General features: G+C 46.7%; 6 protein-coding genes across 6 annotated transcripts; 5 read left to right on the forward strand and 1 right to left on the reverse strand.

The window, feature by feature from the left end:
* Positions 1-840: 840 nt before the first annotated feature.
* On the forward strand, positions 841-1,253 carry EV420DRAFT_1482104 (uncharacterized protein; the record flags this gene model as incomplete). The annotated part of the gene is made up of 3 exons (XM_060469856.1): positions 841-1,006; positions 1,059-1,157; positions 1,180-1,253. 3 exons carry the CDS (start codon positions 841-843, stop codon positions 1,251-1,253), a joined length of 339 nt encoding a protein of 112 aa, XP_060328145.1.
* Positions 1,254-11,984: 10,731 nt separating this feature from the next.
* Positions 11,985-13,028, forward strand: EV420DRAFT_1273618 (uncharacterized protein; the record flags this gene model as incomplete). The annotated part of the gene is made up of 2 exons (XM_060467776.1): positions 11,985-12,522; positions 12,577-13,028. 2 exons carry the CDS (start codon positions 11,985-11,987, stop codon positions 13,026-13,028), a joined length of 990 nt encoding a protein of 329 aa, XP_060328146.1.
* A 359-nt stretch (positions 13,029-13,387) lies between these two features.
* On the forward strand, positions 13,388-14,265 carry EV420DRAFT_1645664 (uncharacterized protein; the record flags this gene model as incomplete). Its single annotated transcript, XM_060477809.1, has 5 exons — positions 13,388-13,634; positions 13,686-13,754; positions 13,816-13,966; positions 14,021-14,205; positions 14,255-14,265. The coding sequence occupies 5 exons, from the start codon at positions 13,388-13,390 to the stop codon at positions 14,263-14,265; spliced, it is 663 nt and encodes a 220-aa protein (XP_060328147.1).
* Positions 14,266-17,858: 3,593 nt separating this feature from the next.
* On the forward strand, positions 17,859-18,522 carry EV420DRAFT_1645665 (uncharacterized protein; the record flags this gene model as incomplete). Its single annotated transcript, XM_060477810.1, has 3 exons — positions 17,859-18,021; positions 18,058-18,393; positions 18,440-18,522. The coding sequence occupies 3 exons, from the start codon at positions 17,859-17,861 to the stop codon at positions 18,520-18,522; spliced, it is 582 nt and encodes a 193-aa protein (XP_060328148.1).
* Positions 18,523-19,338: 816 nt separating this feature from the next.
* EV420DRAFT_1645666 (uncharacterized protein) lies at positions 19,339-20,137 on the reverse strand (the record flags this gene model as incomplete). Its single annotated transcript, XM_060477811.1, has 5 exons — positions 19,339-19,389; positions 19,440-19,589; positions 19,641-19,715; positions 19,769-19,894; positions 19,943-20,137. 5 exons carry the CDS (start codon positions 20,135-20,137, stop codon positions 19,339-19,341), a joined length of 597 nt encoding a protein of 198 aa, XP_060328149.1.
* A 608-nt stretch (positions 20,138-20,745) lies between these two features.
* EV420DRAFT_1645667 (uncharacterized protein) lies at positions 20,746-22,511 on the forward strand (the record flags this gene model as incomplete). Its single annotated transcript, XM_060477812.1, has 5 exons — positions 20,746-20,814; positions 20,864-21,267; positions 21,296-21,799; positions 21,850-21,976; positions 22,023-22,511. The coding sequence occupies 5 exons, from the start codon at positions 20,746-20,748 to the stop codon at positions 22,509-22,511; spliced, it is 1,593 nt and encodes a 530-aa protein (XP_060328150.1).
* Positions 22,512-22,539: the final 28 nt, after the last annotated feature.

Genomic DNA, 22,539 nt, shown 5'->3' on the forward strand with positions numbered 1-22,539 from the left:
GAGTGATCATTATTTCTTGAGTGTCATGAAACTGGTGGCAAAGGGGGGTCATTGGGAGAAGGCTATTAGAGCAGATGCGTATGATATCAAGTAGGCTTGTTACATTACATTACTGGTTGTGTTTAAGCTGCGATATGATTGATGCATTCCTGTTTATCTGCCCTTAATTTGAGATCTTAAGCCCCGAGGCTTTGATTGGCGGATATCTTGATGTCAGCAAGTAGTAAAACTTGGGTGAGAGGGAGGGACGTTGATGAAAGTGTACCACGCCAGCTTCAGAAACCTTGGACTCTTCAAGTAGACATTCGCTGACTGAAGAGGCGGTGTAACTGCCGATGCCTGACTTAAAAATTTCACTAAAAAGCCTCTATTTGGTCTTGGTAGTGAAAACAAGTACTCATGTGTTACGTCAACCTGAACTACATATCATATCTGGAACGACTGTGCATGGTACTACGCATTGCCTCTTAGGTCGGATCAACTGGGTAATAGGAACCATCGGCTGTCATTCGTATTCCTCAAGAATCTACCATAAACGAGTTGTCAGATGCTTTATTCATGTACATGAACCCTCACCTGTGCACCAGTCCTGTCAACGATGGTAACTGAGTCTAGCTTTGTTATAAAATGCGTCTCATTTTTCCGGGAGTGAGCAAGATGGAAGGCGACACTGACATCGACAAGATGGCCCGGTCTTAGGGATCGGCCGCTATCATGTGCCTCCAAGCTTAGACCGACAATAGTATGAGTGTAACAGAATAGAGGAGAGCAACAGCCACATACCTTATGGTGTCCTCCTTTGTGTGCACCCACTCATAAAAGAAAACCTGAGTATCCTCCATGTATTTATGGTTCGTGCGTTGGCACAGCTTTGTCAGAACACCTTGGGGATCAACTTGGTGTGGTATCGGTATCGCATCAATTCCTGTGGCCATAGCTCCCATCAACAACTTGCTGTCGGCATATATGGCTTTGGTGCCTCCGAAGTTGCTGTCGTGGAGAGAAAGTCTGTGAGGCTTTGACGTGAAGTCTGCCATGTAATCGTGGATTTGATGCAGGCCCGCTCTCGCTTGATCAAAGATTTGGTCATGGTCTTGCGACACTACTTGAATGTATTGTCGAATGGAACCTGGGCGAGGACTATGTAATAGGCAATGGTGAGTTCTTGATCGTGTACAGGCAGGGCTACTTATGTTCGACCATGGGAATTGTTGAACAGTGTGATGCACACCTGCGTCACAGTGCCTTGGTAATGCAAGATAACCTCTTCTTGACTATCCTTCCACAACAGAAACTTCCTTTCTGGTGAACCAAGAGAATCAACAATAAAATATTTCTCTACTTCCAGCAGGATCGCTGAACCGAGATAACTGAACTGCTACAAGTGGATTCATCATGACTGACACAGCGAAGTACATTTTTCGAGTGGCTTCTGCATCTTCGGTCAACGGGGAGTTTAACGACAATCATGGTTTCATACTCACCACTCTGACTATTCAAGACGCTTTGGATGTGTTCCCAATTAGCAGTTTCAAACTTGAGGCTCATGGTACCACGGGGTGGAGTCAGGTTTTTTCCAATTATTGCCCATATGTACGCGTGTCTATTCTGACTTGTTGGTTGGTCGGACGACTCACACCAGTACATAGAGTCATCACAGCCGTCTGTCGTCGAGTCATACTGATGAGCTTGCGGTGAGTCATGCTCCCTCCACCCGCTATCGGCTCACGTCTTTAAAAAAAGAAGCAAACTCTATCAACAACCAGTGTTAATCAAGGCCTCATTTCCGACGTTCCATTCATGCCTCCCCGCAAAAATCCTGAGAAGCATTCTAGATCCCCCCCGACAAACGTCACCGGTGTCATACCCCCCAAGAAGATGAAAATGTTTGTTCAAAAAATTGCCGTCTCTTGTCATATGTTTACGGAAATTTCAGGGACCCAGCGAATGATGCTGAGACAGATGCCAGGTTAGCTGGTCATGTGGTACTTTTTTTATGATATCGCTGATAAAGTCCATTTATCTAGCATGGTGACCACGTCTCCTGGATCGGAGACCTCGAAACCCCTACCGGATGTTATGGCACCATCGACAAATGACCGGTGTGTACCCTAACAATCGCCAGTGTAGACTGATTACTATTCCGATTACAGGATCGGAGCAGAACTCGTGACAGTCAATGCGACAGAGCTCAAAGCCAAAAATGTACCGTAAGCATTCTAATCCACAGTGCAATATACGTTCACGGTTCACTAATTGCAACCAGATCCTCATCCAATGTCAAGGAGAAGAAGACTGTTGCTGCAGAGGGCCTCGAAGTCACTGGCATTGTGCTGCCAGCCTGGGTAGCGACACTTCAAGGTGTCAGATACCAGGGATACGACCTCCGTTCAAAGGTTATGGTGCCTATACCGAGTATGACCTTGCGCACGCATTGTCCAGGTAACCTATCGAAATTGAAGTACATGACCTTTTACCCATTCATAAGACATCCTTTAAACGCATTGTTACAGGCGACTGCTTGGTTACATGTTTGTTAAGGGAACCAGTCACCTCCACAACATTTTTCTTTCCGATCCGGCCAACTTTACGGTCAAACTCCCAAAGGGATCTCTGAAAGAAAGTAAAGGTGGTCGAATTGTGGTGCAGGAAGCCAATTTACCTATGGCATCGTTCTTCTTTGTGGGCATGGTAATGGACAGCGCATCGACCATGGAAGATTCTGCTAAATCTTTGGTCGTACAACCGCTCAAGCAAACGGTGGAGCACAGCCTTGCCTTCATTGGTGCGGTTACAAAGCTCGAGGACATCATTTTGCCTGTCAAGGATAATGGCCTTTTGTTTTCTACATACCGTAAACCAGGGGAAGGTCTGCATCTTTATTCCTCCTTGAGTATTTTTCAGCTGATTCTTTCACAGGGAGTAGTGACTTCCCTGTATTACGATTTCACGCCTTATCTTATCTTATCGTCTTCATCGTAATCCTGCTATGCTAGTTTTCCGGACTTGATCGCATTCCCCATGCGGGTCTAGTGCATCTAACGCACCGTTGCAGACACTTGTAGTATATTTAGCACGACCCAAACTGTATTTAAGTAGCTCGACTGCAGGTCTTAAACCTCAGTCTCGAACTAAAGTTTATTCACCCGATAACTTAGTCTGAACTCACTCTCGCTCAACTAAGCGATAGCTCCCTTAACGCAAACCTGTGGACAACACAAAGCGCCTGACCGAAGTGCGAGTCACACTTAGTTGTTTGATCTTGTTTGTTGTATCGGTCGCTAACAATTAGTTCGAGACTTTCCTACTCTTCATCAACAACCACGTTGACGAACAGTAACGAATGAACCCCATCGAACAATATCTCACCGACCTTTTTGGACTACAAGGCTTTATTGCCGTAGCCTACCTCGCATTCCTATATGGATACGAATACCGATGAAACCAGGAGCCAGTCTCCGAAGAAACTATCCCCGTCGAAGCCCCCAACCCGGAGGCTAGACGAGCGCACACACCCCCTCCCGACTATGTCAACGACCGACCTGACCCCATCATCCACTTCATTTTCATCACAGATGACGAGTGGATCACAGAAGACTCCGACACAAACGAGTCCAGTGAGTCCGACACCGAGATGGAAGGATGGCCCGCACAAAGAGGCCCAGTCGTTGAAGAAGAAGAAGAGCGAGGAGTCTACGAACAAGGGATGGACCAGCGTGTTCTCTCTCCCATTACCGAGGAAGAAAACGAAGGGGAAGATGAAGGAAGTGACCCATGGGACGCCCCTTCCCCCACCTCAACTGAAAACTCAGCCGCCAACCCTGGATATGATTCATACGGACAGCGCCTCTATCAAAGAGGGCTTAGATATCATCTGGGAGAAAGAAGAGAGGCTGAAGATGGAACTGGAAGCAGTTCAAATGCAGCGATGCAGAGGAGGACTACGACAGCGACGAGCTCCCAGGGCCGCGCAACAACTGGTCCCCGCCAAGGCTGGACTCCAGAGGAGAAACGTGGGGCAACTACTACGCCCGAAGCGACTCCTCAGACGACGAAGGCAGTTACCTCCACCTCGTCACCCGCCCGAACACCCCAAACATCGTCAATGATCGGGCTGGAGAAGCCACCACCGAGCTCGACAACTGCGGACCCACTTACGACGCCGACGCCAGCTGCAATGTATGCAGACAGATACAGGACTACGCCGACGCGTGGCTCATGTACGAAGGAATCGAGGCCCCTGCCTCCGTCGCCCCCTACGCCATCTATCCCCTTGCACCAGAACACCCCCACGCAGCCCCCATCCCCTTCGTTGCACCCTGGGTATGGGATAGACCCCGAAGACCAGACTTCGATCAAGTCATACTCCGGGTCAATGAGTGGGCAAGAATCGTCCGAAACTGGAACCGTATCGTCACAGGAAGCACGGAGCCTTTCGAACGAGTCCGACCTATCGGACTTAGAAGAAGGCGAAATCTACGAGAACCCTGGAATAGGGCGGACTTCAACTTACAGCAGCAGCATAGGGTGGGAGAATACGGAGAGGAAGATATTATCCCCGAGTTCGTGGAAGGATCTAGCTCGGGAGCCTACTGAGGCCGAGCTAGAAAATATGACTTATCTGGAAATGTTGCGATGGACTGAAAAGAAGTTGCCACGAGAACTGTCATGGAACAGTTCGCCGCAAGGACGGTACTTCCAAAAAGAGAAAACATCGCAGATCGGGGCCCAGGTGATTTACCGAGAAACCGTTTTTCACACAAACGTTTTATGGAACCAAGTACACCCGGAAGATTATACAGACCCCGGAGAAAGGTATCAGGTGCCAGTACCATCGGAAACGTCAAACGGAAGCACGGTGAATCTAGAACACCTGGCTATCCTTCAAAGAACCGGGTACATTAACCCTAGCCGACTCTTTGCAGGGGCAGGAACCCCAGGAAACCCGGATGCAACCGCAGCCGCAGCAGCTGTCCCTGCGGTCCCATCCCCTGCGCCGCAAGGACCCATATCCCCACATCACAACCCCGCTTTACGATCGTTACCACGCCCGGCAGCGATACCTATCCCCGCCGACCCGGTACAACCCCCAAACACACCACCACCATTCATCGTCGGAGTAGCTAACACAAATCCGTGGGGGCAAGTAAAGCCGCAACTCGTGGATCCACCCGAGAAATTCAAAGGGGAATCCAGCGACGTGGACCGATTTCTTAACCAGTGCGAGGACTACTTCAACGTATTCCCTCAACAGTTCACCATGAACATGCATGGACAAAGCCCAAACCGGGTAGTATTCTGCACGTTCCGACTTGCGGATAAAGCCCTACACTGGTGGAATCACGCAAGGGACAAATACTACGACGAAACATGCGGCTACCTGCGATACCCCGCATGGCATGTATTCAAACAAGTAATCGAAGACCAATTCCGTACCGACGCGGAGGTAGAACTCAAATTACAAGAGTTCAAACGCCTCCGGCAGAATACGTACAAATCGGCCAAAGAGTTTTTCCATGACTTCGAACGACTGGCAAAAGAATCCGGCAAGCGACACAATGAGGAATACATGATCGAAATCCTCAAACCGGCCATTCGGAAAAACGTAAAAACCGCAATCCACGCCACCGGAACTGCACTCCCACGCACATACGCAGAATGGAAGTTCCAAGTTGAACAGATGGACTATAATTACCAAGTGGGACTAGCCGAAGATGCAGGAAGAAACCAGGGGGTGCAGGGACAACAGAACAAGGGAACGGGAAAAGCCAGAAGCTCCGGGAATTCCCAGGGTGATAGGAAGACGGGCACTGGCACCACATACGGGGGCCAAGGCCAACCGACGGAGATAGACCGTCTCTGCAAGGAAGGTCGATGTTTCCAATGTGGTCACAAGGGACATCGGAAGCAAGACAACAAATGCCCCAAGGACGAAAGTACGTGGCTCGTCAAACACCAGCCCAAGTTCTCGCGCACCCAAATTCGTGCCATGTATCAACAAGTATTAAAGGATGAAGAAGGGGAGGCCTCAACGTCGAAAGTCGAGGAGGTAAAAGACGAGCCGGCGGCGTAAGCGACAAATGCGCATCGGCAAAGGACACAATTTCATTTAGTGGTGCATCACAGAACCCCGCAGGTCGGACTAATCTACCGCATGTAGTATCTCGAGGCAATGGAACAACTTTCACGCAGTCACAAAATGAAATTACTCAGTCGCATAAAAAGAACGGTGTACAGAGGATTACCACCGTGCTCGAAGAAGAACCCCACTCAAGCTCCTTGGCCACCGGTGCAAAAGCACAAGCAGCGCATGCTGCGCAAGGCGGCAGGACTTACGGGATCAAGGTCAACATTGCTCCGTGGAGGGTAGGTACCGGCGCAGAAAACGGAGGAAGAGCGGCCGAGCCAGGAGTGGGCGGGGATGCCTCCAGGCGGGAGCGGAACGATGCAGGGCCCTGCCCGAAGGCGGAACGTACGCACCTGCCCTATGCGGCCAACTACCCCGACCCGACGGAGCCGCAAGAGGGAACGCGAATCCCCATCAAGAAAGCCGTCGCCCCACAAACAACAGTCAAGACGACTGGGGACATTATTTATCCCCCTCCAATCACGGTGCATCTCCCTCCTTCGTCACTAACACATAATGGCACCGGGGGCTCGTGTTCCCCGGTGGGCGGGTCGGTGGGACCATTATGTGTATTCCCTATTTGTAATAAAAAGAAGAACGTTTCTATTGAAGAAGTGCCCGATGAGGAAGACGATTTCAGTTATCAACAAAGCCTCAAACCACGAGGGGAAGACCCAGTGATCCACACTGAGGAGTACCCAGAGGACTACGAAGTAACGGAGCTGGAAGAGGAATACTACAACGACAAGTGGGACAAAGGGTGGCTCAAGCCCCACAGCGCAGAGTGGGTAAGGCGAAAAATGAGGCAAGAAAAGACCATGGACGGAAAACTTGCCACCCTGCAAATGTGGGTACACCCCAGACATCTGATAGAGGTAGACGAAGGTCTTGTCGTAGACCTCCTCGGGTCCTCTAAGGAGACCTATCGCCAACGGGAACAGTGTTTACAAAACATGGAAGACCTATGTGCACCCCCGCAATACATTCGAGGAGGAAAAGGGAGGAGCGTCAACATCCGAGTACAACTCGAAACCTTAGACACCACTCAAATACGAGCAGTCGACGCCCTGGTAGACAGTGGATGCACCGGAAGCTGCATAAATCGAGCGTTCGTACAAGAACAACAAATGAACACAGTCCAACTACCAAAAGCACAGGCTGTGTACAACGCCGATGGAAGCAGGAACAAAGGAGGAGACATCACGGAAATAGTGGAACTACGCATGACAATTGGAGACCACAGTGAAAAAATCGACTTAGCCGTCGTAGACCTGGGAAACGTGTCCATGTTCCTAGGACACGACTGGCTCAAGCGCCACAACCCAATCATCGACTGGAAAACCGGGACGGTAACCCTAGCCAGATGTTCCTGCCGCAAAATACCCTTTCTACTCCCAGATGAAGACCCCGAACAGCAATGGGGAACGGAGATAGAAGAAGGAGATACCATCCTCGTGATAGACTTCGAAGAAGCCTTTCACGTTCGGGCCATGGGAAGCAAGGCCAATGAATTAGCCACCAAAGCCAATCAAGCAAAGAAAGCAAAAACGTTCGAAGAAATGGTACCGGAACCGTACCGGGAATTCCACGACGTATTTGCAAAGGAAAACTTTGACGAGCTACCACCATGAAAACCATGGGACCATGCCATTGAACTAATCCTGAACGCCAATGCAAGTTTGGACTGCAAGGTGTATCCCTTAAACCCCACTGAACAGGAGGAGTTGGACAAATTCCTGGACGAAAATCTAGAATCAGGAAGAATCCGACCCTCCAAATCCCCTATGGCATCCCCATTCTTCTTTGTCAAAAAGAAGGACAGAAAGCTTCGACCTGTACAAGATTACCGAAAGCTAAATGAAATGACCATCAAAAATCGGTATCCTCTCCTGCTCATCGGAGAACTGATGGATCAACTAAAAGACGCCAAATATTTCACAAAGCTGGACGTACGATGGGGATACAACAATGTGCGGATCAAAGGAGGAGATGAGTGGAAGGCAGCATTCCGAACCAATAGAGGGCTGTTCGAACCCATGGTGATGTTCTTCGGACTCACCAATTCACCAGCAACATTCCAATGGATGATGAATGACCTGTTCAAAGAACAAATCGCGCGAGGAGACGTCACAGTATACCTGGACGACATCCTGATCTGCACCAAGGATCGGGACCAACACCGGGCGGTGGTACAAGAAGTCCTGACAATTCTACGCGCCAACAACCTATTCCTAAAAGCGGAAAAGTGCGAATTCGAGGTACTAGAAACCGAATACCTCGGGGTAATAATCAGTCAAGGGTCGATACACATGGATCCCGTAAAAGTCAAGGGCATTGCCGAATGGCCCCAACCCACCAAGAAACGAGAGTTACAATCGTTTTTGGGCTTCACGAACTTTTACAGAAGGTTCATACGGGATTATAGCAAACACGTACGACCATTAACCCAGCTCACGGGAAAGGCAGAATGGACATGGGGAGCGACTCAAGACCGCGCATTCAACAAAATCAAGAAGAAGCTGATGGAAGAAGTGGTGTTAGCAATACCCACACGAACAGGGAAATACCGCGTAGAGGCAGACGCTAGTGAAGGAGCAATAGGGGCAGTACTATCCCAAGAGCAAGAAGGAAAGTGGAGACCAGTAGCATTCCTATCCAAAGCCTTAACGGTCACAGAGCGAAACTACGAAATCTACGACAAGGAGCTCTTGGCAATCATGTTAGCCCTCGAAGACTGGAGGCACTACCTAATGGGCGCCCATCAGGAATTTGAGATCTGGACAGATCATCAAAACCTACAGTACTTCCGCAAACCCCAGAAACTCAATCGAAGGCAAGCACGATGGGTAACCGAGTTAGCGGAATACCATTTCATGCTACACCACAAACCGGGAACAGCCAATAGAAAAGCAGACCTCTTATCCAGGAGAGCGGATCATGACCAAGGAGGAGAAGACAACAAAGAAGTAGTGGTACTCAAGCCAGAAGCGTTCAGGGCATTAATCATGCCGGGAGAAGAAGAAATCCATAAGCGCCTCCGAACGGCGCTACGGGACAGTACCCGGTGGGACAAAGGAATTGAAGCCTCCCTTCACCATCCCAGAGGAATAACACAGAAAGAGGGGCTAATGTACTACGACGGACGGCTATACGTACCTCGGGACGCCAAGCTGCGAGGAGAGCTAATCGCAATCCATCATGATCATATCACAGCCGGGCATCCTGGGATCGAAAAAACCAAGGAACTTGTACAGCGAGAGTACTGGTGGCCCAAGCTCAAAAACGACGTAGAACGGTACGTGAAAGGCTGCGAAGCCTGTCAACGAACCAAGACAAGCACTCAACGTCAAAGGGCACCTCTACATCCCCACGCCGTACCTTCCAGACCATGGGAACACATTACGGTAGATATGATAGGCGAACTGCCCGATTCAAACGGGTACAACGCCATCCTAATGATAGTGGACCGTTTCTCAAAGGAAGTCATCCCGGTACCCTGTTCCACGGAGTTAACCTCCAAAGGGTGGGCCAAGATTCTTCGAGATCACGTATGGGCCAAGCACGGAATGCCCCAGAAGGTGATCTCTGATCGAGGACCGCAATTTGTGTCCAAATTTATGAAAGAGCTATACGAGATGCTACACATCCAAGGAAACCCATCCACGGCGTATCATCCCCAAACCGATGGGCAAACCGAACGAGCAAACCAAGAGATTGAAAAATATCTCCGCATCTTCATCAACCACCGACAAAATGATTGGAGTGAGTGGTTACCCCTCGCAGCCTTCCAGCATAACAACCGAAAGCATTCCGCGACCGGATACTCCCCCTTTGAGGTCAATCATGGACAAAAGCCTCATCTCGTTCCGCTCACAATCAAGGAAGGAACCAATCCGGCCGCCAGGGAATTTGTGGCAGACATACAGAAAATACATGAACAAACGGCAAAGGCGCTGGAAAGGGCGGCGGAAACCATGAAACGACAGTATGACAAACACCAACGAGCGGCAATAGAGTACCAACCAGGAGACCAAGTATGGTTGGACTCTACAAACCTATCCCTTCCACGACCAATGAAGAAGTTGGGAGACAAGCGCGTTGGACCATTTGAAGTACTCTCCAAACACGGTGCGTCGGCATATAAATTACGACTTCCCGCCACGTGGAAAATTCATGATCGTTTCAACGAAAACCTCCTCACTCCATACTGCCCACCGGAGTTCCCAATCCAAATACAGCCATTACCTCCACCACCAGATCTCGTAGACGGACAAGAACAGTATGAAGTGGAAGAAATTGTAGACCACAGGGAAAGAGCACGAGGAAGAGGAAGAAGACGAGGCACGGGAATTGAATATCTCGTCAAGTGGAAAGGATATCCCCGAGAGGAAAACTCCTGGGTCGACGAACAAGACCTAGACAACGCCAGAGACGCGATAGAAGACTTCGAGCAAGTCTCATTTATCACTCGACCTCCCGCAGAGTGGTGGGAAAGCGAAGACGAATCCGATTCTTGGTCTGAACATGAATCGGTAACCGAGTCAGAAACCGACCACCCATTGGTACAGGCAATCAAAGAATACCTGATAAAGCCAAATACACCCTCTCTCGTAGGAGCCTATCTTCCGAAACCAAGTTATGTTGCAGTCGGGATGACTGCCTTAACAGGGGGGTAATATTACGATTTCATGCCTTATCTTATCTTATCGTCTTCATCGTAATCCTGCTATGCTAGTTTTCCGGACTTGATCGCATTCCCCATGCGGGTCTAGTGCGTCTAACGCACCGTTGCAGACACTTGTAGTATATTTAGCACGACCCAAACTGTATTTAAGTAGCTCGACTGCAGGTCTTAAACCTCAGTCTCGAACTAAAGTTTATTCACCCGATAACTTAGTCTGAACTCACTCTCGCTCAACTAAGCGATAGCTCCCTTAACGCAAACCTGTGGACAACACAAAGCGCCTGACCGAAGTGCGAGTCACACTTAGTTGTTTGATCTTGTTTGTTGTATTGGTCGCTAACACCCTGTGTCTAAGAAGAAACCTGGGCATTCCAGTCATGGGCCTGATGTTTTGTCTTGGAAAACAAAGGGTACGACATCGTTTGGTGTTATCATTTTAATTGACTCTAACGAGTTTTAGTGCCGACATTTGATGGTCAACAAGGTTTCAAATTAAAGGAATACTGGGATTTGAACCCTGTCAATTCAGGGGAGCTCTCCGAATTCTTGACTGCCTTGGTTATATTCACTGCCACGAAGTATCAGATGGCGTCCGGCTCCTACCGCATGGGACTGAATATTCAAAGTGCGGTCCTTCTCGCCAAGCATCACGGCACTGACTGGTCTCATCCTCCTGCTGTTGGGTGGCATCTGTCTCTGCTCGACGAGTCAACCCTTGGCATGGAAAACATTGTCCCTTATCAACCGGAGGCTGAACAGCCAGATTTCAAACCATCGGAGAGTGACAACGACTCAGCTGATGGCTTTTTATAAACTTTCCCTTTTTATCACCTAGCACTCAGTTTCATATATTTTCTTATAGATAGATTTCTTTATTACATAGAGCTCGATTTTATAGATTTTCATTGTGGTACTATGATTGAGAATGAATTTTTCATTCAGAAATTTCTTGTTAGATCCAGTGAAAGTTTGCCGTATCATGGAGGCTTGGAGTCACTTTCATTGTATGAGTCATCTTTTCGTTATTTAAAGGCTAATCAAGAAAAAGGTGATTTGGTCCTCTTATACGTTCTTCACAATTTGAACACCTACACCCTGGCGATGAACAGGTTCTTGTACATGTTGTAGTTCACTGTGGATTAATCGTCTTATCTTTGCACCAGGTTAGGACCAATGGACGACTGTTTGCTACATGACTTACCTATCAAAGAGATTTCAGCTTTGTCTGTCACTGGATCCATTGGCAGACAAGTAGTTCAGGATTTCAAGGGACATGCGTATCAGATTGAATTGTTTCTTTGTCCTTTCATGACTATGTCACAATACAAAACTTTCCGTGTTCTTCAAGCATTGACAGGGCTACTTATTTCCGGATCTGCGGCCCTTCAATTCCTTGACCGTGTTCGATATCCAGGCACCAACTTGAATTTATATGTAAATCAGCAATTCAATGTCCAGGTTCATGCATTTCTGGTGAAAATCGGATACAATTTTCTCTCCTCTGATGGTAACGCTTTCCATAAACACAACTTCAAGATAGACGCTCTTGCGGCAGATATTAGGGCACGTTTCCAACAAATTTACCGACGCCAACCTTGTTGTGACCCTGCGATTCTCACAGTTTTCTGTTACAACAACGTGGATGGTATGAAGATCGATGTGACAATGACATTGTTCAGTCCCTTTCAAGCAATTGTGGGTTTACTGAATAGTAAGTCCTGATATTCATTGTATAAATGTGTCTCTGAATCAAGGTTGGCGTTAGTATGTACAATGAATGTCATTTCGTATGTGCACGCCATCTCTCTCTATCCCAAAGCGACATTTGTGGATCGGGTCACTTGTCAAACAGAATCTTATGACATCGCTGTCACGTCTGAATGTATCAAATATAATGAAAGAGGATGGAATTCTATTTCTCAAATGAGAGCTCTCCTCTGCCCAGAGTTCCAAAGAGAGCGTCGTGTGGGAGATCAATATTCCTGGGTGCTCCCTCTCAGGCATGAAGACTTTCCTCCCATTGCGCTGTCTTTGGATATGGTCTTCACTCATGGGTGGAGATATAATTCAAGACCAGATTCTCCTTGTATGTTTGAATGGCGCTTGTTAAACCGTAGTGGAAGCGTAACCGACATTGGCTTTTCTGGAGATTGGTATGTCTGTCGAATACTTAATGCGTATCTCCAAGAAGAGGACACATCTGATGAGACATGGTAAGCATTTAATGATGATTGAGAAAGTCACAAACCTGATCTATTGCATTCAAGGTCTGATGAACATATTCTTAATGCCATGGCCATTGCGATCCCATATGGATCCTGGTGGGATAATATTAGTGCTGTAGACTACATCATTACGGGTTAAATTTATGACTCATGTGATTGGCTAGTAAAAGTTAGACAGTAGAAAGCTGGAGCTTGGGAGATAAAATGTAGCTGCACAGCCTTGTGTTAAATTGCTCTCAGTCATTTCAACGTTGACATGCTTCCGAAGCAGTATCATCGATCTGATAATGAGTCGACGGTTTTTTTCTTTAAAAGACTAGGAGTCACCAATGGTCCCTCGCACATTTAAGCATGTCTGCAACTGCACGAAACAACACTCTCGACCTTCCAATGGTATCGACAGATATAGTGATTTCAGGCAGCACTCTAAATCAAAGTATTGACGTTCCTTCTGCTGGAACAGCTCCTGAAGAGGTGAGTATCACTGGGGTTGCGACCATTACTTCTGACATCACCGCCATTCATGATGTCTCTCCACCAGATTCGGCTGTCGGTTTGGCTCTCCCATCACCCACGCTGCTCGGTGGACCCACCAGCTGTATGTATTCCATCTACCTCTTCTCCTCTTGCAAACTCAGAAAGGATACAGCTTCTGAAATGGATATCGAAGCAGTGGCTCCTGTGTCAAGTTCGATCCTGGCTGATTCTCATGTCGAATGTATGTGTGCCACCTAACAAACCTAAACTGCTAGACTCAATCTTATCAGCTTCGTGTGTAGGTGTATCAGCCGAACCACCTCGGGGCACCGCATGGTTCATTGGTACAGAGTATCCTTATGTACCAGGACCTCTCAGTGCAATAAGCAATGCAGCAAGTCAACGCTGGTATGCTGTTACCCATGGCATTAGAGTTGGTGTATTCCTTGATGCGTTAGTTCCATGTTATCCGTGCTTTTCTGGCATGTCGTTAATGGATTTTGGTAGTGCTTCTGCTACGGATGTTACCAGTGGTGTCAAGAATGCGTCTATGGTCATGCGAAAATTTCAGCATCAAGCTCTTCAAGTATTCAATAACGCATTGGCCAGCGGAAAAGTTAGAATCCTGCCTGGAAAAGCTCAGCTCCACGCAGGACCCCCTTTCATCATTGTCACGAGTGATAGCGAAGAAGGTACGTACTTAAAAATGAGATGTTATTTGTGTCTGACTCGCCTGTCTAGACGTGGAATAATTCTCTGAGATGTTTCTCAACAATCAATGTAGTACAGTAGAAGTTTATTGTATTCGTTGCTTGCAATTTTCAGATGAGTTCAAACATATATGGGGACCCCTCGCATGAGCACTATGTAAGTCGAAACTTTTCTTGCTATCCCTCAGTTAATGTACAGAATGAGCATGATGTTGGATGTTTAAATTTGTCGATTCCTAAGTACTCTAATACATGGTCAGAGGATATTCACAATATATGTTACTGCACCAATCACTGAGAGTCCACGTGAAGTGCATGCTGTCTAATGGTAGCAAGTGTCGACAACTCTCTTTCATAAAAAAATAACCTCCCCATTGAAGAATGCCAACACCCCTCCAACCAGTGAGGGTTCTCTGGATCTGACCACAAGATAGCCCACAGGGCCGATCGAGTCCATTACCCTCAACAATCAAGGTTAGAGCTTGATCCTTTAGCCTTTGCAGGCGTTCTGGCAACAATGGAGTAGGACTAAGGGCAACATTGTCAAAGGGATCTCCTTGAAAGGCTTTGAAAGTTAACCCACATGAAGTGGCATCAGGGTACAGACAGTAAACATGGCTGCTTGTGATCATGTTCATCTGACTTGTCACTTGAGCACTGATGACTGGAAGCATGCATGATTCGGTTCTACTCTCTATGAGGATGATGGTACCCTGGAAAATAAGATCAGTGCGTGGCGAGTTCTGATGTGGAGACGGTGCATACTGGTGATAATTCTGGGTGACGGTAGAGACACAGGCTATTCGCAATAGATGATTGGATGGAAGGGTAATGATGGTCTGCGATGACGTCCCTATCGGAGATGTCTCCTCCCTCGTACCTGTTACTAGTCATCAATGATTTCCACTGTTTAAGACCGCCATGAGGAACAGCAATGTTTAAATCCTGAGAGGACCACGGAGGCGATGAATTCAAAGCAAAAAAAGCTGCTGAGCCGATGATTGCACTGTCCGATTTATCAAGTACTGAAAAGAACTGGAGAAAATGCCAATCAAGAATGAAAGGGCAGATTGAAGTTTGGATGCGTGCTTGAATAAGAACACGACACAGGTAACGAAAGTGTCTACTGACTCGAGCCAAAGCAGCTATTTGTTGGATATCGCATTGAGCCAATATTTTGTTCATAGATCGAATGGAGTGCGCTACATGATAACCAGGTGTTTGTGATGGTGTCAACATAGCGAGGACTGAATACGGGCCATGCTCAAAGCTTCGATATACCATAAATCTGCATTCAACGGAACCGTATATTGCGTAATATGATTATGTTGTGTACAACTTACTACATATTACACAGTAATACTGACTCATGATTCTTGGCCCCTTCACACGGAGGTTAAGCTAATCGATATGTCAGCATGGAGTACCAAGAAATGGATGATAAGAGATGACTTACCAGCAAGTGGATCTTCATAGGCGGCTATGGAGGTGATTGGGACACAATGTGTTGCTGCAACATTCACCTAGTCTCCATTCTAATTGACAATGTTCGTCTGAGATGAGTTCGTTATCATACATTTTCATACCCAGATATCCGTCCCAATGGAATATGCCAATGTCTCTGTACATAGACAATGTTCGATCTATGAGAGGACAGGCGATGCCACAGGGTTGGTCGTAGTCTTTTCCGTCATTGAAGAAGGACAGCTCCTGATTGAGAAGTATGGCTCGTCTGTGCTGTGTAATAGGTGAAGGTATTTGCATTGAGCCTCTTGTGGGTGTCCCTTGGTACCCCTTGAACGTCATACGTCGGCAAGTCAGTGATGGGTAGAAGCAGTAAAGGTGGCTGCTGGACAACACGTTCATCTGGCTAGTGACTTGGCTGCCCAACAGTGGTACAAACAGTGATTCATTGATGCTGGTGGCTATGATAATCTCTGCCTTAAAGATAACAATTATTATCAACCTTAACAATCAAAGGAATCGCGGGGCTTCACCTTGGTTTCTTTCTGCATGTATATGTATATGGTACACATCGTACTGTTTTGTCTTGCAGGGAACAGAGGATGAACATAGCCGAGGTCGCCAACTCTTCATGAGGTATAACCATGAAATGTCATAAAAGTCCTCCATGCTTGAAATGAAGATCTCGGAATTGAGATGTTCAAATTGGCCGGTTCCCAACTGCAATGGGGTGTAAGAACAGCTAGAGCTGATGACCCAATGATGAGGCTATCTGTTTTATCAAGAAGCGCAAAAAATTGGAATAAATGGGCTTCCAGGATAAAGTGGCCAACAATATGCTTGAGGCGGGAATGGATGATGCCCTTGGCGATTCTACACGTCTTTTCACTAACATGAGACCAGCGAACAAGGTGTATGATGTCACAATGGCAAAGTGTTTGCAAAATCAATTCTTCTGCCTGATAAAACCATTTGGCTGCTGGTACTTTAGAAAGGAAGTAGTTTGCCCAGATTGTCATAATGATGGGAGGTGTGCATCATGGTGAATGGTCGCGGTCTGGCTTTAGCCTTTGGGGTGTTTGATTGAACATCATGTGATCATAATCAGCTCTGATGTGCCATATCCAGTCTGGCTTTTTGTCACTTGTTCTGCACCACAACTCTCCATACGCACACCATGTTCTTAGGAACGACCAATGAAAAAGTTGAACAAAAAAGTGTACTTCATGAAAAGGTGAGGCCACTCTACTATTTAACCAACTATTGGTGATACCGGCGCTACAGGTCTTCTTCTGCATGGGCTTCTTCTACGGAGCCCGAAGCAGTAGGAGAGTCCTAGTGCCTGTTCCATTGTTGGACAGTGTTCATAACAATTGTACTTGATCTATCGATGATGTCAACCACACTCATTGGATCTCCCTTTCTTCTTACCAAGGCAGCATCTTGGATTGTTCCAAAGGCCGAAGACTCGTGGATCTCTCACCCGTCATGCAGGCGAACAGACGTGTCTACTGCTACTACATCTTTTACGTCCTCAAGTCAGATAGCTGCATCTGGACTGAGAATACTATTTTGAAGGCTTGGGACCCATCGATTTCCTACCGGGGTGACATCCTCATCATGAAACTCGCCGGTCCTCAATCTATAGATGACATAGACGTCAACGACAGAGAAGATGCAGATCACCTCATTCGGGTGTACATTGCTTGTTTTCATTTCCCTACTTCTTATGACCCTTTCAATCCAGTGCGATTCATCGGGGCTGGCTTCTGTAACATTTTCGGTTACATAGTTTTTGGACAAATTGCTTATCTCCTTTGTTACTGATCTAAAGCACCCCTCTGATGAGTGTATGTGTTCCTGTACTGCTATCTAGTCCACTTATCAGGTTGCTCTTGTTAGATCTGAGACACTGAAATGAATAGCTGATATCAGTGCATTCACTGACTCATTCATTGGAAATTGTGCCGAACTGAGTTAGCATTGTAAAAATGACTAAGTTTCTGCCAACAACCGATGAATACTGAACCAGCCGACGTAAATGGATTAATCAAAGTTGCTCTGTCTGCCCATCTTCATCGTTACATTTCCGAACCGCTATGTACCTGTGAGCATCTGGATTTGTGTCCTGCTAGCTTAGCTTACCTTGCTCTCATTTCAGTTTGCGCACTATGGAAGACCCACTCTTAAGGGATCTATCTCCTCTGGAGGAACGATCTTTATCCCTGACTGGTTCACTCGGTTTGGCAATAGTTGACAGTTTTCGCAAGCGAGCGTATCGTATAGATGTTCACATTTTGCCTTATTTCATGGCCTCTCATTATAGTGAATTTTGTGCGTTGCAAGCTGATACTGGACTCTTAATTTCAGGCGATGTTGCCCTTCAATTTTTCGATAGAGAAATACCTAGTGGCTGTGTGCTCGAATTATATGTCCACCATGGTTTTGCGGTTCAAGTGCACGACTTTCTCACCAAAATCGGATACGTCTTGACTCCACGATGGGGCAATGGCTTTGCCGACGTCAATTGTATGCTAGCCGACATGGTTCGAAGTGTTTGGGATGAGTTCCCTTCTAGGAGACCGCCCAGTTTCTCAGATCCTGGCATTGTAGGCGTCTTCCCCTACCAAAATGCAGACGGAGCATGGATCGAAGTCAGGACAATGATGTTTTGTGCTCTCCAGGCCGTTTTGAACTTTCCTGCTAGTGAGTTGAATTTTATCGTAATATTTATATATTAATGTTCTGTTAGCATGCATTATGAACATCATAACATATGCCCATGCAGTATCTTTGTATCCCCACACAACATTCATCGAACACGTGGCCTTCTGAAGTTCCACTTACTGCGAGGCCGATGTTTTGACTCGATCCAAATTAACGACAAAAGGCTGGAAGATGCTTCCTCAATATGCTGCATTGAATCGGCCCGATTTCACAGACTGAAGAGTCGGGGATCATTTTTCTTGGATTATACCGCTTAGATGCGAGCAACCACCTCCCCAGGATCCACGACTCGACATGGTGTTTGCAAACAGTTGGAGGCTATCTCACGGCCCCCCCTCACGGTACCTCCTCGAATGCTCTATCCTTCAGCATCCCGGTTCGAAGGAGGGTTACTGCTTCTCAGGAAATTATGCAAAGGCGTTGATCGATGACTGTAAAGCCAAGGACAACGAGGGTCAGATATGGTATGTTCTGCAAATTTTGAGTGCTTCACCCTTATGAGAATTTATACAGGTCTGATGAACATATCCTCTGTGTTATGCGGCAGATCATCGAAGGTGGTCCATGGGAGGAATGTCTCGTAGACTCCGATTATTTGATCCAAGCCCCCGCTACATGATTCCTGTGGCTTTTGGATATAGAAATTCATATGTTCCCCTCTTGACTATTGACCGAATACCTCGCTCATGTATATTCATAAGAGTTACTACATAGATTCACTTTACTTCTCAAGATATGTGAGCCAGGTATTCCACCGTTGTTTCTTCTCGAGTTCGGATGTAGATGATTAGTCTTCGAGTATTTAAGTTTGTTTAACATCGAGACACCATGCATCTATATATATTACCATTGACTTGGAAAACTATGTCTACTGAGAGGATTGTACTGCCTGTACGAATTAGTACTAAGAACAACCCTCAACGCTCATAATTCAACTTCATGTATCTCTATGCAAATCACATGCGCAATGAATCCCTGTGAGTCAATTACTTAGTAGACTACGACACAAGCGAAAATGCGCTCACTTCAATTTTGGGCACAATGTTGGACAAGCGCACTAAGCCAAGAGTAAGGACAACGACCTGATTGGCAATCTGCTGCATCAAGAGCTCTGGGGTGTTGAAATCTCCATGGTACAACTGAGCCATTTCCTTTCCTATGCATGAGTACAGCTCCTGCAGGTGCCGTCAGTTAAAATGAATCGTTATTCGAAGTGAGAGGTTCACAATTGTATCAAAGTCGACGTATACCAAGATGTCATTGTCCTTCTCTCCGGTTAACCAGCGTACATGACGACTATTCTGTTTTTCGGTGTCAACCATGCAGCACACATGGCCAGGGTATATCCACATACAATGTCCTTTTCTTGCTGGATGATATCCTGCAACACACGTACTTGGGTGTCGAATAAGATGGATGCGATGCCTTCCGCAGCCTTGTTAGTGACCTTGAACCATCCTTTTTGGTGATACTCAGGACGCTTAAATGTTCATCAGCATCCGTGGCTGCATCATCAGAAGAAACTCACCAATAAATGCATTACTACCGACATGCCCGGTTCCAATTTCCTAAAAATGATGCACTCGTGTTCCTCCGAAAGAACATCGTCTCCTTTGAAAGTAAAGGTACCGTTCCTCTTGAAATTAACGTGTTGGCTTGGGATGACTTTGCTGAGGAAGCATTGACATGAAGATCTGTATAAATCCATGGAGAATTTGTCCATCGTGTTAAGAAGTGTCTGGCTAAAAAGTTTTGGTTGCACAGATGAGGAGAGTGAAGTGGGGGTAGATTTGGGAATGAACTGGCCTTCAGCGTTCGACTACCGTCATTATGAATTTCTTTGCCATTAACTGGATTGGAACCAGTCTGAATGAGTCGGCCTGGCAGTACCACTAAACTGAGTGACAGGCTGGTTTGGTGTCTAATCATTATTCCAGAGTCTCAGTTTTTTTTCTTTATCAACGCTAAATTTTTATTCAAGTCCACCGCTTACCTCTTATTTTGGTGCCCTTGGGTGGAATCCAATCTCGATGATATTGCTCGCGATATGGATTTGAAGGGACTGTCTCCACATAACATAAAGATGGATAAATAAAACTTTATTTCTGGCAGATATGAACCTAGTTGGACAAGTGGATGAGTCTGGACAGCCTTGGAGTGAGGGGGAGCCATTTTCCTGGCGAACAACATGATCAGAGTTGACTTGTGTTTGTCGGTGCCTGTCGGCGGTGCTGATTGGTTATCTTGTAGTTTTCTGACCGACCCCTAGCTACAAACCGCTCTTTTATATTCGCATACTCTTCTCAATTATGGCGAGCCTTTCCTATCATTATGCAAATCATACCCCGCCACGACATTGAGGTTTTGCACCAATGCGAGAGACTCATGATGTTGGAATCGGTATGGTCCTGCATCGCATGTTTGCTGACATGACTTAAATTTCCTCTAGGATCCCGCCAGCGGCTTGAAATCGGTCATCGGCATATTCTGGGGCGTTCGATGTAACGAGGCTTATCGGGTCCCAGTTTTCTTGAGAAACTACAGCGTCCTTTACACCATCAAACATTTGGATGTCAGCAGCTGGGTCAGACGCAAGAAATCTGTAGTCGCCGATCGCCATATAAACCGTAGAACCATTTCGTCCAATGACGGTCTGTCATTCACGCTCTATTTCAAAGAAGGGTCTACTCACAATCATCTCATATCCAAACTCCACCCTAGACAATATTGCATGGGCAACATCTTAATGGTCATGCACTCAGCATTGACTAGTGAACCGTTGTCAATCCCAGCTGACCTGGTCGACAGCGTGACCGAGATCATGCTCAAGTACGTTCTGTCCATACCCTCCGAGTATTCTGTATTTATTGATTTCAAATAGGGCTAATCACAAGTTTGAAGGTGAGAGTCGGCTCGACATGCCCATTCTGTCTGTGTCCCCCGACCTATTCAATTCATTCAACTCCGGAAACTTCGACGACTTTCTCAGTAAATTTGACAAGCTACAAGTCGAACATGTACCTCTGCTTGCTCCCAGGGTGAACCGCTACATACTCATGCTGAAGACTTCGGAGTGCCCAAGTGCATACCAAGTCTTCTTCTGCCCTGAACTATTGGAGCAGATCTTATACAGAGCAGACCTGTGCAGCCTCACAGTTCTACATGAGGTGTCGCGTTACAGTTGTGATTGCATGCAAGGGATGATGCGAAGAAGAATGCGGGAGTTGCTCTCCTTGTTCCTCCCCCCCGAACACATCCAACCTTTCCTCACACTCTTGGATTACACTCAGTCTTCAATTGGAGGCTCTTTTGCGACCTGCTTGTTAATGTGGGAGAAAGGTTGGAACCCCATGAACTTGAACTTATTTGTGCCGTCCACGATGCAGTAAGTTTGATTTTCGCCCTTGTCAACTTTTCTCTCACTTTTTTCATCAGTTTATGTTGGTCTCGGTTTTTTGCCGCTTGCCCAGAAAAGAAGACCAAGGTGAAGAAATGGACACCGTCTACCATTAATAGAGGAACGTCCCTCGTAGAAGAGATCTGGACTTTGGGTGCTGGATATGTATGTTTATTCATCTTGATTGTTCTTTGGTTAAATTATCGTATAGAGACAAATTCACATTTCAGAGGGCGACTACTCTTCGGTTTTGGGTCGGGCTTGGGACTACAGGTCTTCGGCTGATTTGAACATGGTCACAGCTACCTTGATATTTTGCCCCTACCCAGTGTTGACCATGCAGTATAAAGCTTTAGCCAAAAATCCGGAAGGCGTTCATCCAGGCTATGTCCTAGATATGGAGGACAAGAATGTGCAAATCCTGCTCAACACTGGTGGCTTCAACAAGCCATGTCAATATATCTGTCTGACTATTGACCGCAAATTCAAGTATTTACGCGGGTTTGCGAAGCTGACTTTCTACGAAAACATGAACAACATTTTATCCCAACCTCAGGAAAGTGTTGATGTCACGACATCCTCGTTTTTGTGGAGATTGGGCGACGAATGCCATAACCAGCATTGTCACAATAGTTGGAGATTCAATGACGTCCCGGTTCTGCAGCCACTCGTACTATATTTTCCCAGCCAGGCAACGTGAGTCAAATCGAATCTTATTAACTTAGATA

This window comes from Desarmillaria tabescens, assembly GCF_030435595.1.
Source record: "Desarmillaria tabescens strain CCBAS 213 chromosome Unknown EV420scaffold_30, whole genome shotgun sequence".
Lineage (NCBI taxonomy): Eukaryota > Fungi > Basidiomycota > Agaricomycetes > Agaricales > Physalacriaceae > Desarmillaria > Desarmillaria tabescens.